The 12,739-nt window shown below is 44.2% G+C and overlaps 1 protein-coding gene across 1 annotated transcript in view; it reads left to right on the plus strand.

Annotated features, from left to right (window-relative positions):
• The first annotated feature begins 2,141 nt into the window (after window positions 1-2,141).
• Window positions 2,142-12,739, plus strand: part of tram2 (translocation associated membrane protein 2) — a 135,965-nt gene continuing 125,367 nt past the window's right edge. Inside the window, exon 1 of the mRNA XM_085978689.1 lies at window positions 2,142-2,295. Within this exon, the coding sequence (XP_085834815.1) occupies window positions 2,253-2,295 (43 nt within the window). The 5' untranslated portion in view covers window positions 2,142-2,252. The remainder of the gene's footprint in view (window positions 2,296-12,739) is intronic.

A 12,739-nucleotide genomic window follows, 5' to 3' on the forward strand; every position in this document is an offset into this window, starting at 1 on the left:
GGGATCGGTGCTGGGTCCCTTGCTGTTTGTGGTCTACATTAATGACTTGGATATGAATGTAAAAGGTATGATCAGTAAGTTCGCGGATGATACAAAAATTGGTAGGGTGGTAAATAGCGAGGAGGGTAGTCTCAGTCTGCAGGACGATATAGATGGGTTGGTCAGATGGGCGGAACAGTGGCAAATGGAATTTAACCTGGAAAAGTGCGAGGTGATGCACTTTGGGGGGACTAACAAGGCAAGGGAATACACAATGAATGGTAAGACCCTAGGCAAGACGGAGGGTCAGAGGGATCTGGGTGTGCAAGTACACAGATCCCTGAAGGCGGCGGAACAGGTGGATAAGGTGGTAAAAAAGGCATATGGGATACTTGCCTTCATTAGCCGAGGCATAGAATATAAGAGCAAGGAGGTTATGATGGAGCTGTATAAAACACTGGTTAGGCCACAGCTGGAATACTGTGTGCAGTTCTGGTCGCCACACTACAGGAAGGATGTGATCGCTTTGGAGAGGGTGCAGAGGAGATTCACCAGGATGTTACCAGGGCTGGAGCGCTTCAGCTATGAAGAGAGACTGGGCAGATTGGGTTTGTTTTCCTTGGAGCAGAGGAGGTGAGGGGGGACATGATTGAGGTGTACAAAATTATGAGGGGCATAGATAGGATGGATACTAAGGAGCTTTTTCCCTTAGTAGAGGGGTCAATAACTAGGGGGCACAGATTCAAGGTAAAGGGCGGGAGGTTTAGAGGGGATTTGAGAAAGAACCTTTTCACCCAGAGGGTGGTTGGAGTCTGGAACTCACTGCCTGAAAGGGTTGTGGAGGCTGGAACGCTCACAACATTTAAGAAGCATTTGGATGAGCACTTGAAATGCCATAACATACAAGGCTACGGACCAAATGCTGGAATATGGGATTAGAGTAGACAGGGCTTGATGGCCGGCGTGGACACGATGGGCCGAAGGGCCTCTATCCGTGCTGTATAACTCTATGACTCTAAGTACAACCAGCCTTTCTAATACCTCCTCTTTATCAATTTTTATCCCATCCAGTATCTCCACTAACTCCTCTTTCACAATGACTTTGGCAGCATCCTTGGTGAAGACAGATGCAAAGTACTCATTTAGTATCTCAGCCATGCCCACTTCCACCATGCGTAGGACTCCATTTTAGTCCCTAATCAGCCCCACCCCGCCTCTTGCTGCCCGTTTACTGTTTATATGCCTATGGAAGACTTATTTTTGAATCTGCTTCCACCGCCCTTTCAGGCAGTGCATTCTACATCACAACAACTCGCGTAAAAAAAAAAAATTTTTTTTAAATCTCATCTCGCCTCTGGTTCTTTCACCAATTACCTTAAATCTGTCTCCTCTCGTTACCAACCCACCTGCCACTGGAAACAGTTTCTTTATTTATTCAATCAAAACCCCTTCATGATTTTGAGCACCTCTATCAAATCTACTCTTAATCTTCTCTGCTCTAAGAACAACCAGAGCTTCTCCAGTCTCTCCACATATCTGAAGTCCCTCATCCCTGATACCATTCCAGTAAATCTCCTCTCCAAGGCCTTGACATCCTTCCTACAGTGCGGTGCCCAGAATTGAACACAATATTCCAGCTGGGGCCTAACCAGTGTTTTATAAAGGTTCAGCATAACTTCCTTGCCTTTGTACTCGATTCCACTATTTATAAAGACAAGGATCTCATTTGCCTTTTAACAGCCTTCCCAACGTGTCCTGCCACATTCAATGATTAGTGTACGTACACCCCCAGGTCTCTCTGTTCCTGCTCCCACTTTAAAATTGTACCATTTAGTTCATATTGCCTCTCCTCATCCTACTAAAATAAATCACACGTCAGTGGTGGGAAAACTTTGAGACAATAGTCTGGGACAAAATTAATCGGCAATTGGAAAATTATGGGTCAATAAATGAAAGTCAGCACGGATTTGTTAACAGCAAGTTGTGTTTAACTAGGTTGATCAAGTTCTTTGATGAAGTAATGGAGAGGGTTGATGAGGGTCTTGCAGTTGATGTTGTGTATATAGTTAGGTGCCAGTTCCTGCTGGTTGGTTCCGGTTCCTGCTGGTTTGGTGCCGGTTGGTTCTGGTTCATGCCGGTTTGGTTCTGGTGCATGCCGGGTCAGTGCAGGTTCGGTGCTGGTTACCAGCTGTGTCGGTGATTTTGTAGCCACTGATTTCGGACTTATTTCCAACTGATGTTTTGTCTCCTAGGTTACAGCAAAGACTGCATTCATGTTTATATCCCCACAGTACAACGTCAGCACAACCACCGCAGGTAACCAATCAGAGACTGGCTTCAAAACTGACCAATGAGATGGATACATGGAGTGGGTGGGGGTAGAGCTAAGAAAGTACATATGGAGATGGTTGAATGTTCCACCGTTAAATCGATTCCCTTTGGGGATCAGGTAATGTTTAAACAAAAACTTCCCCAAGGAGATTAAATGGGAGGATAGAGTCCATGATAGGTTAACATAGGAACAGGAGCAGGAGCAGGCCATTCAGCCCCTCGAGTCTGTTCCACCATTCAATAAGATCAGGGCTGATCTGTATCTTAACTCCATCCACCTGCCTTGCTCCTTATCCCTTAATACCCTTGGCTAGCAAAAATCTATCAATTTTAGATTTAAAATTATTAATTGAGCTAGCATCTACTGCTTTCTGTGGGAGAGAGTTCCACACTTCTACCAGCCTTTGTGTGAGGAAGTGTTTCCTAACTTAACTCCCGATTGGCCTGGCTCTGATTTTAAGGTGATGTCCCCTCGTCCCAGACTCCACCACCAGCGGGAAAAGTTTCTCTCCATTGACCCGATCAATTCCGTTCAGGATCCTAAAAACCTCAATCAAATCACCCCGTAACCTCTTATATTCCGGGAATTCAGGCCTAGTTTATGTAATCCCTGCTCATAATCTAACCCTTGGAGCCCTGGTAACATTCTGGTCAATCTGCGCTGCACTCCTTCCCAGGCCAACATATCCTTTCTAATATTCCATTAAACTTTTTGATTTTTTTTGTACCTGACCATCAAAATCAACACACAAATTTTTTACAATTACATTAGAAAAAAGAGGGTAGTCAGGAGCAATGTTGACCCCTTAAAAACTGAAAGCAGTGATATTGTCAATGATAAGGAAATGGCAGACATGTTGAATAATTACTTTGCATCAGTATTTACAGTAGAAGATGAGGATAGCATGCCAGAAATCCCAGGAAACTAATATTGAATCAGGGACAGGGACTCAATTAAATTAAGTAAAATAACAGTAATGAAGAAAATAATGGCACTAAAGAGTGACAAATCCCCAGGACCAGATGGTTTCCATCCCAGGGTTTAAAGGAGGTAGGTGAGCACATTGCAGATGGCCTAACTATAATCTTCCAAAGTTCTCTCAATTCAGGAACCGTTCCTTTCGATAGGAAAATTGTGCATGTCACTCCACTATTTAAGAATGGTGAAAGAGGGAAACTATAGACCAGTTAGCCTAACATCTGTTGTCAGGAAATTAATAGAGTCTATAGTTAAGGATAGTGTGACTGAACACCTCAAAAATTTTCAGTTGATCAGAGAGAGCCAGCATAAATTTGTGAAAGGTAGGTCATGCTTGACAAACCTGATTGAATTTTTTGAAGAGGTGACTAAAGTATTGGACAGGGGAATGTCTATGGATATTATTTATATGGACTTCCAGAAGGCATTTGATAAAGTCCCACATAAGAGACTGTTATCTAAGGTAGAAGCCCATGGAATTGAGGGCAAATTATTGACCTGGTTAGGAAATTGTCTGAGCAGCAGGAGACAGAGTAGGGATACAAAAGCAAAATACTGCAGATGCTGGAAATCTGAAGTAAAAACAGAAAATGCTGGAAATACTCAGCAGGTCAGGCAGCATCTGTAGAGAGAGGAAACCGAGTTAACAGCCCAGAAATTCGGGTCGGGGGCTTCTCGCGGGTGCAAGCCCTCGGCCTGCACTTACCTAGTGCGCCGGCCGTTGAGCTGTGGGCCCGCGTGGGATTCCGATCCTGGGCCTGCTCCAACTGCCGGCGCGCAGTGCTTGCGTATCCCAGGGGCGCAGTTAGTTCGAAGCGTCCCCTGGGATCACGTGGGCCATGGAGAGCCAATGGTAGCAGGGAATCTCTATTCATAGATTTGACAGGAAGACCTGTCAAATTTATCAAGAGTTCAGCCCCAAAACATAACTAAAACTTCAAATAAATTAAAAAAAAAAAAAAAAATCACATTTTTAAAATAACTATAAATTACATAAAATAACTATTTTAAACAATAATTTAAATTTTTGAAAAAATTAATTAGTTTTGAACTGGGCTAAAAATAAACTTACCTTTAAAGTATTTAAAAATAATAAACCTGTGGAAAAAATGTTTTAATTTTACTTAATTCACCACTTACCTTGTTAAAAGCAGGCCTTGTGACTGCTTAGGAGAGTTAGGAGATAAATTAAAAAACAGGACCTGAAAGGTAGTAATCTCAGGATTGCTACCAGTGCCATGTGCTAGTCAGAGTAGAAATAGAAGGATACTTCAGATGAAAGTCCAAAGATGTGCAGGTTAGGTTGATTTGGCTATGATAAATTGACCCTTAGTGTTAGGGGATTAAATACGTGGGGTTACGGGGATAGGGTGGGATATGTGTCGGTGCAGGCTCGATGGGCCGAAATGGCCTCTATCTGCACTGTAGATTCTGTGATTCTGTGAATACGTGGCTAGAGGAATGGTGCCAGGGGGAGGGATTCAAGTTCCTGGGACATTGGAACCAGTTCTGGGGGAGGTGGGACCAGTTCAAACCGGACGGTTTGCACCTGGGCAGGGCTGGAACCAATGTCCTAGGGGGAGTGTTTGCTAGTGCTGTGGGGGAGGGTTTAAACTAAAATGGCAAGGGGTTGGGAACCTGAGCAGGGAGATAGAGGAAAGGGAAACAAGGATAAAAGCAAAAGATAGGAAGGAGAAAAACAAAAGTGGCAGTCAGAGAAATCAACGGTTTAAATCAAACATGGCCACAGTAAATAATAATTCTAATAGGTCTAAGAGCATTAAAAAAACAAGCCTGAAGGCTTTGTGTCTTAATGCGAGGAGCATTTGTAATAAGGTGGATGAATTGGCTGCGCAAATAGAGGTAAACGAATACGATTTGGTTGGGATTACGGAAACGTGGCTCAAGGAAGGCCAGGACTGGGAACTCAACATCCAGGGGTATTCGATATTCAGGAAAGATAGGCAAAAAGGAAAGGGAGGTGGGGTAGCATTACTGGTTAAAGAAGGGATTAACACAATTGTAATGAAGGATATTAGCTCTGATGAGGTGGAATCTGTATGGGTAGAATTGAGAAATACTAAGGGGAAAAAAACGTTAGTGGATGTGGTTTATAGACCTCCAAACAGTAAGGCGGAGGTTGGGGATGGCATTAAAAGAGAAATTTAAAGAAGCGTGCAATAAGGGCACAGCAGTCATCATGGGTGACTTTAATCTACATATAGATTGGGCCAACCAAATTAGTAACACTACTGTGGAGGAGGAATTCCTGGAGTGTTTACGGGATGGTTTCCTGGACCAATATGTCGAGGAACCAACCAGAGATCAGGCCATCTTAGACTGGGTATTATGTAACGAGAAAGGATTAATTAGCAATCTTGTTGTACGAGGCCCCTTGAGTCGGAGCGATCATAATATGATCGAATTCTTCATTAAGATGGAGAATGAAGTAGTTGAATCGGAGACTAGGGTCCTCAATTTAAATAAAGGAAACTACGATGGTCTGAGGAGCGAGTTGGGTAGGATTGATTGGGGAATGGCACTCAAAGGGTTGACGGTGGATAGGCAATGGCAAACATTCAAAGACCGAATGGATGAACTACAGAATTTGTTCATCCTAGTTTGGCATAAAAATAAAACAAAAAAGGTGACCCAACCGTGGCTAACAAGGGAAATTAGGGATAGCATAAGGTCCAAGGAGAGGGCATATAAACTGGCCAGAAAAAGCAATAATCCTGAGGATTGGGAGCAGTTTAGGATTCAACAAAGGAGGACAAAGGGATTAATTAAGAAAGGGAAAATAGAATATGAGAGTAAGCTTGCACGGAACATAAAAACTGACTGTAAAAGCTTTTATAGATATGTGAAGAGAAAAAGATTGGTGAAGTCCAGCGTAGGTCCCTTGCAATCAGAATCGGGGGAGTTTATAATGGGGAACAAAGAAATGGCAGACCAACTAAATACATATTTTGGTTCTGTCTTCACAAAGGAGGACACAAATAACCTCCCAGAGATGCCGGGGAACATAGGATCTGATGAAAGGGTGGAACTGAAAGAAATCAGTATTTGTAGGTACTTAAGGAAGTGGCCCTAGAAATAGTAGATGCATTGCTGGTCATCTTCCAGAACTCGATAGACTCTGGAACGGTACCCATGGATTGGCGGGTAGCTAATGGTACCCCACTATTCAAAAAAGGTGGTAGAGAAAAGGCGGGGAATTATAGACCGGTAAGCCTGACATTGGTAGTGGGGAAAAAGCTAGAGTCCATTATAAAAGATGTAATAGCAGAGCACTTGGAAAGCAGTGACTGGATCGGACAAAGTCAACATGGATTTACAAAAGGTAAATCATGCTTGACTAATCTACTGGAATTTTTTGAGGATGTAACTGGTAAAATAGACAAGGGAGAACCAGTGGATGTGGTGTATTTGGACTTTCAGAAGGCTTTCGATAAGGTCCCGCATAAGAGATTCGCATGCAAAATTAAGGCACATGGGATTGGGGGCAAGGTATTGACTTGGATAGAGAACTGGTTGGCGGACAGAAAGCAAAGAGTTGGAATAAACGGGTCGTTTTCCGAGTGGCAGGCAGTGACTAGTGGGGTACCGCAAGGATCGGTCCTAGGACCCCAGCTGTTCACAATATATATTAATGATCTGGACGAGTGAATTGGATGTAATATCTCCAAATTTGCAGATGACACAAAGCTGGGTGGGAGCGTATGCTGTGAGGAGGATGTCGTGAAACTCCAGCACGATTTGGACAGGTTGGGTGATTGGGCAGAAACATGGCAAATGCACTATAATGTGGATAAATGTGAGGTTATCCACTTTGGTGGTAAAAACAGGAAGGCAGATTATTATTTGAATGGCAATAGATTGGGAGAAGGGGAAGTGCAAAGAGACCTGGGTGTTCTTGTACACCAGTCGCTGAAGGTAAGCATGCAGGTGCAGCAGGCGGTTAAGAAGGCAAATAGTATGTTGGCCTTCGTAGCAAGAGGGTTCGAGTACAAGAACAAGGATGTCTTGCTGCAGTTGTACAGGGCCTTGGTGAGACCACACCTTGAGTATTGTGTGCAGTTTTGGTCGCCTTACCTAAGGAAGGACGTTCTTGCCATGGAAGGAGTGCAGCAAAGATTCACCAGGCTGATACCTGGAATGGCAGGAATGACGTATGAGGAGAGATTGTGTCGATTGGGCTTATACTCACTGGAGTTTAGAAGATTGAGAGGGGATCTCATCGAAACCTATAAAATTCTGTCAGGCCTGGACAGACTAGATGCAGGAAGGATGTTTCTGATGGCTGGGGAGTCCAGAACCAGGGGTCATAGTCTAAGGATAAGGGGTAAGCCATTTAGGACTGAAATGAGGAGGAATTTCTTCACCCAGAGAGTGGTGAACCTGTGGAATTCTCTGCCACAGAGGGCGGTGGAGGCCAGTTCATTAAGTATATGCAAGAAAGAGTTGGATATATTTCTTAAGGCTAAAGGGATCAAGGAATATGGGGAGAAAGCAGGGACAGGGTACTGAATTTGGATGATCAGCCATGATCTCATTGAATGGCGGAGCAGGCTCGAAGGGCCGAATGGCCGACTCCTGCTCCTATCTTCGATGTTTCTATGTTTTCTATGCATGCACAAAACCAGCACTTTCATTGGGTCTACGCGTGAGTACCCAGCGCGCACTCACCCGTGGGGATCCGAATTTCTGGCCCAATGTTTCAGGTCGATGACCCTTCATCAGAGCTGGAAAAAGTTGGAGATGTAACAGGTTTTTAAGCAAGGGTAGGGGCAGGGAAAGGGGGGAGGGGAGGAAAGAACAAAGGGAAGGTCTGTGATAGGGTGGAAGGCAGGAGAGATTAAAAGATAAAAGGGATGATGGTACGAGGCAAAAGGAGATGGTAATGGGACAAGTTAAGAAACAAAAGAGAGTACGGATAATTGGCAGGATGTGACTAGTGGTGTCCCGCAGGGGCCTCAACTGTTCACTGTTTATTAACGACTTCGATGATGGGATAGAAAGCCATATATCCAAATTTGCCGATGAGACAAAACTAGGCAGCATTGTAGGCAGTGTAGATGAAAGAGTAAAATTACAAAGGGATATCGATAGATTAAGTGAATGAGCAAAACTGTGGTAAATGGATTTCAATGTAGGCAAATGTGAGGTCATCCACTTTGGATCTAAAAAGAATAGAACAGGGGACTTTCTAAATGGTGAAAAACTAAAAACAGTGGAGGTCCAAAGAGACTGGGGTCCAGGTACATCGATCGTTAAAATGTCATGGACAGGTACAGAAAATAATCAAGCAGGCTAATGGAATGCTGGCCTTTATATCTCGAGGACTAGAGTACAAGGGGGTAGAAGTTATGCTGCAGCTGTACAAAACCCTGGTTAGACCACACCTGGAGCACTGGGAGCAGTTCTGGGCACCACACCTTAGGAAGGATATATTGGCCTTGGAGGGAGTGCAGCGCAGGTTTACCAGAATGATACCCGGACTTCAAGGGTTAAGTTACGAGGAGGGATTACACAAATTAGGGTTGTAGTCCCTGGAATTTAGACGGTTAAAGGGTGATCTGATCGAAAGTTTTCAAGATATTAAGGGGAACAGATAGGGTAGAGAGAGAGAAACTATTTCCGCTGGTTGGGGAGTCTCTGACTGGGGGCACAGTCTAAAAATTAGAACCAGACCTTTCAGGAGTGAAATTAGGAAACACTTCTACACACAAAGGGTGGTAGAAGTTTGGAACTCTCTTCCGCAAACGGCAATTGATGCTGGGTCAATTGTTAATTTTAAATCAGAGATTGATAGATTTTTGTTAACCAAAGGTATTAAGGGATATGGGCCAAAGGCGGGTTTATGGAGTTAGATCGCAGATCTGCCGTGATCTCATTGAATGGCAGATCAGGCTTGAGGGGCTGAATGACCTCCCCCTGTTCCTATGGTCCCATTAATTATTTTTTGGGTGCGCAGCCCATTCAAAATCCCATTGATAGCGGTTTTTCCCATTGAAAAGCCAGCTGTGGGAGATGCCACGCAGTTTAAAGGGAACATTGCTGACCCCTACATTTCAGCGATCTGTGTACATGGACCCCGAAATCTCATTGGACTTCTGCTGTTCCCAGCTTTTCGCCATTTAAATAATACTCGATCGATCCTCTTTTGATCCAAAATAGATGACCTCACACTAACCTGCGTTGAAATTCATCTGCGACAGTTTTGCCCATTCACTGACTATCGACGCTTCTTTGTAATTTTATGCTCCTATCTGCACTACAGGAAACTTTGTGCTATCCAGCACCGATGGGACCGAGCTGTTGCCGTCCCATCAAAACTGCCGGACAAACCAGCGCTAATGTTGAAACATACGGAGATTTTGAGCTCCGTATCTGGCAACAAACCCTGTTGCTTAGCAACAGCTTCTAAACAGTCGGCCGTACCTTGCACGCGTCTCTGTAGCTTAGCAACAGCTTCAGCGAGACCTTGCAGAGCCTGACTGGTGAAAAAAAAGCAACGAAAAGAAAAAAAACCTAACGAAACGGCTCCTGATTTTTGCCGACGGCTCGAGCATTCCAGACAGTTAACCTCCAGATAAACCAAAGTTTCCTGTACTTGGAAACCTAGAATGGTTACAGCACAGAAGGAGGCCATTCGGCCCATCGTGCCCATGCCAGCTCTCTGCAAGAGCACTTCAGCTAGTCCCACTCCCTCGCCCTTTCCCCGTAGCCCTGCAAATTTTTTTCCTTTAGGTACTTACCCAATTCCCTTTTGAAAGTCACAATTGAATCTGCCTCCACCACCCTACAGGCAGTGCATTCCAGATCCTAACCACTCGCTGAGTAAAATTTTTTTTCCTCATGTCGCCTTCGGATCTTTTGCCAATCACCTTAATAAATCTGTATATTCTGGTTCTCGACCCTTCTGCCAATGGGAACAGTCTCTCTCTATCTACTCTGTTCAGACCCCTCATGATTTTGAACACCTCTATCAAATCTCCTCTCAATCTTCTCTGCTCTAAGGAGAACAACCCCAGCTTCTCCATTCTATTCACATAACTGAAGTCCCTCATCTCTGGAACCATTCTTGTAAATCTTTTCTGCACCCTCTCTGAGGCCTTCACATCCTTCCTAAAGTGCGGTGCCCAGAATTAGACACAGTACTCCAGTTGAGGCCAAACCAGTGTTTTATACAGGTTCATCATAACTTCCTTGCTTTTGTACTCTATGCCTCTATTTATGAAGCCCAGAATCCCATATGCTTTTTTAACCACTTTCTCAACCTGCCCTGCCACCTTCAACGATTTGTGCACATATACCCCAGGTGTCTCTGTTCATGCACCCCCTTTAGGATTGTACCCTTTAGTTTATATCGCCTCTCCTCATTCTTCCTACCAAAATGTATCACTGCACACCTTTCTGCGTTAAATTTCATCTGCCACGTGTCCGCCCATTCCACCAGCCTGTCTATGTCTTCCTGAAGTCTATCACTATCCTCCTCACTGTTCACTATACTTCCAAGTTTTGTGTCATCTGCAAATTTTTAAATTGTGCCCTGTACACCCAAGTCTAAGTCATTAATATGTATCCAGAAAAGCAGTGGTCCAAGAACCGACCCCTGGGGAACACCACTGTATACCTTCCTCCAGTCTGAAAAACAACCGTTCACCACTATTCCCTGTTTCCTGTCACTGAGCCAATTTTATATCCATGTTGCCACTGTCCCTTTTATTCCATGGGCTTCAACTTTGCTGGCAAGTTTGTTATGTGGCATTTTATCAAACGCCTTTTGGAAATCCATGTACACCACATCAACCGCATTTCCCTCATCAACCCTCTCTGTTACCTCAACAAAAAACTCGATCAAGTTAGTTAAACACAATTTTCCTTTAACAAATCCATGCTGGCTTTCCTTAATTAATCCACTCTTGTCCAAGTGACTGTTAACTTTGTCCCTGATTATCGTTTCCAAAAGCTTCCCCACTACCGAGGTTAAACCGATTGGCCTGTAGTTGCTGGGTTTATCTTTATACCCTTTTTTGAACAAGGCTGTAATATTTGCAATTCTCCAGTCCTCTGGCACCACCCCCTGTATCTAAGAAGGATTGGAAGATTATGGCCAGTACCTCCACAATTTCCTCCTTAACCTCCCTCAGCATCCTAGGATGCATCCCATCCGGCCCTGGTGACTTATCAACTTTAAGTACAGATAGCCTTTCTAGTACCTCCTCTTTATCAATTTTTATCACATCCAGTATCTCCACTACCTCCTATTTCACTATGACTTTGGCAGCATCTTCTTCCTTGGTGAAGACAGATGCAAAGTACTCATTTAGTACCTCAGCCATGCCTTCTGCCTCCATGTGTAGGTCTCCATTTTGGTCTCTAATCGGCCCCACTGTTTATTATTTATATGCCTATAGAAGACTTTTGGATTCCCTTTTATGTTGGCTGCCAGTCTATTCTCAGACTCTCTCTTTGCCCCTCTTATTTTCTTTTGCACTTCCCCTCTGAACTTTCTATATTCAGCCTGATTCTCACTTGTGTTCTCAACCTGACATCTGTTATACGTGCTCCTTTTCTGCTTCATCTTGCCCTCGATCTCTTTTGTCATCCAGGGAGCTCTGGCTTTAGTTGCCCTACCTTTCCCCCTCGTGGGAATGTACCTCGACTGTACCCGAACCATCTCTTTAAAGGCAGCCCATTGATCGATTACAGTTTTGCTGCCAATCTTTGATTCCAATTTACCCGGGTCAGATCCGTTCTCAACCCACTGAAATTTGCCTTCCTCCAATTAGGTATTTTTACTCTAGATTTCTCCCTGTCCTTTTCCGTAGCTAATCTAAACCTTATGATACAGGTTGGACCCCAGTAATCCGGCACCCTCGGGACAAGGCCGGTGCCGGACCATTGAAAATTCCGAACCACTGAAGGTTAGGTAAATAACACCTAAAATAACAATATTTGGTACAATATGTTTGTTTATATCGCGGGAAATGGTGGCGCCGCCGAGCGGCTGCTCCGCAAACTAAAGACCGCCGGTTTCAATTTGTGCCGGACCACTGAAGGTGCCGGACCGTCGGGTGCCGGATTACCGGGGTTCAACCTGTACTATGATCACTGTTCCCTAAAGATTCCTCTACTGACACTTGCTCCACTTGACCCACCTTATTCCCCAGAACCAGATCCAGCAATGCTTCTTTCATCGTTGGGCTGGAAACGTACTGATCAAGAAAGTGCCCCTGAACACACTTCAGAAATTCTGCCCTTTACACTATTACTATCCCAGTCTATATTAGGATAATTGAAGTCCCCCATTATCACTCCTCTATAGTTCTTGCACCTCTCTGTAATTTCCCTGCAAATTTGCTCCTCTATATCCTTCCCACTGGTTGGTGGTCTATAGAATACACCTAGTAGTGTAATGGCACCTCTATTATTTCTTAACTC

Source organism: Somniosus microcephalus, chromosome 3 (genome assembly GCF_052327205.1).
Source record: "Somniosus microcephalus isolate GS21.2 chromosome 3, FLI_Smic_1.0, whole genome shotgun sequence".
Classification (NCBI taxonomy): domain Eukaryota; kingdom Metazoa; phylum Chordata; class Chondrichthyes; order Squaliformes; family Somniosidae; genus Somniosus; species Somniosus microcephalus.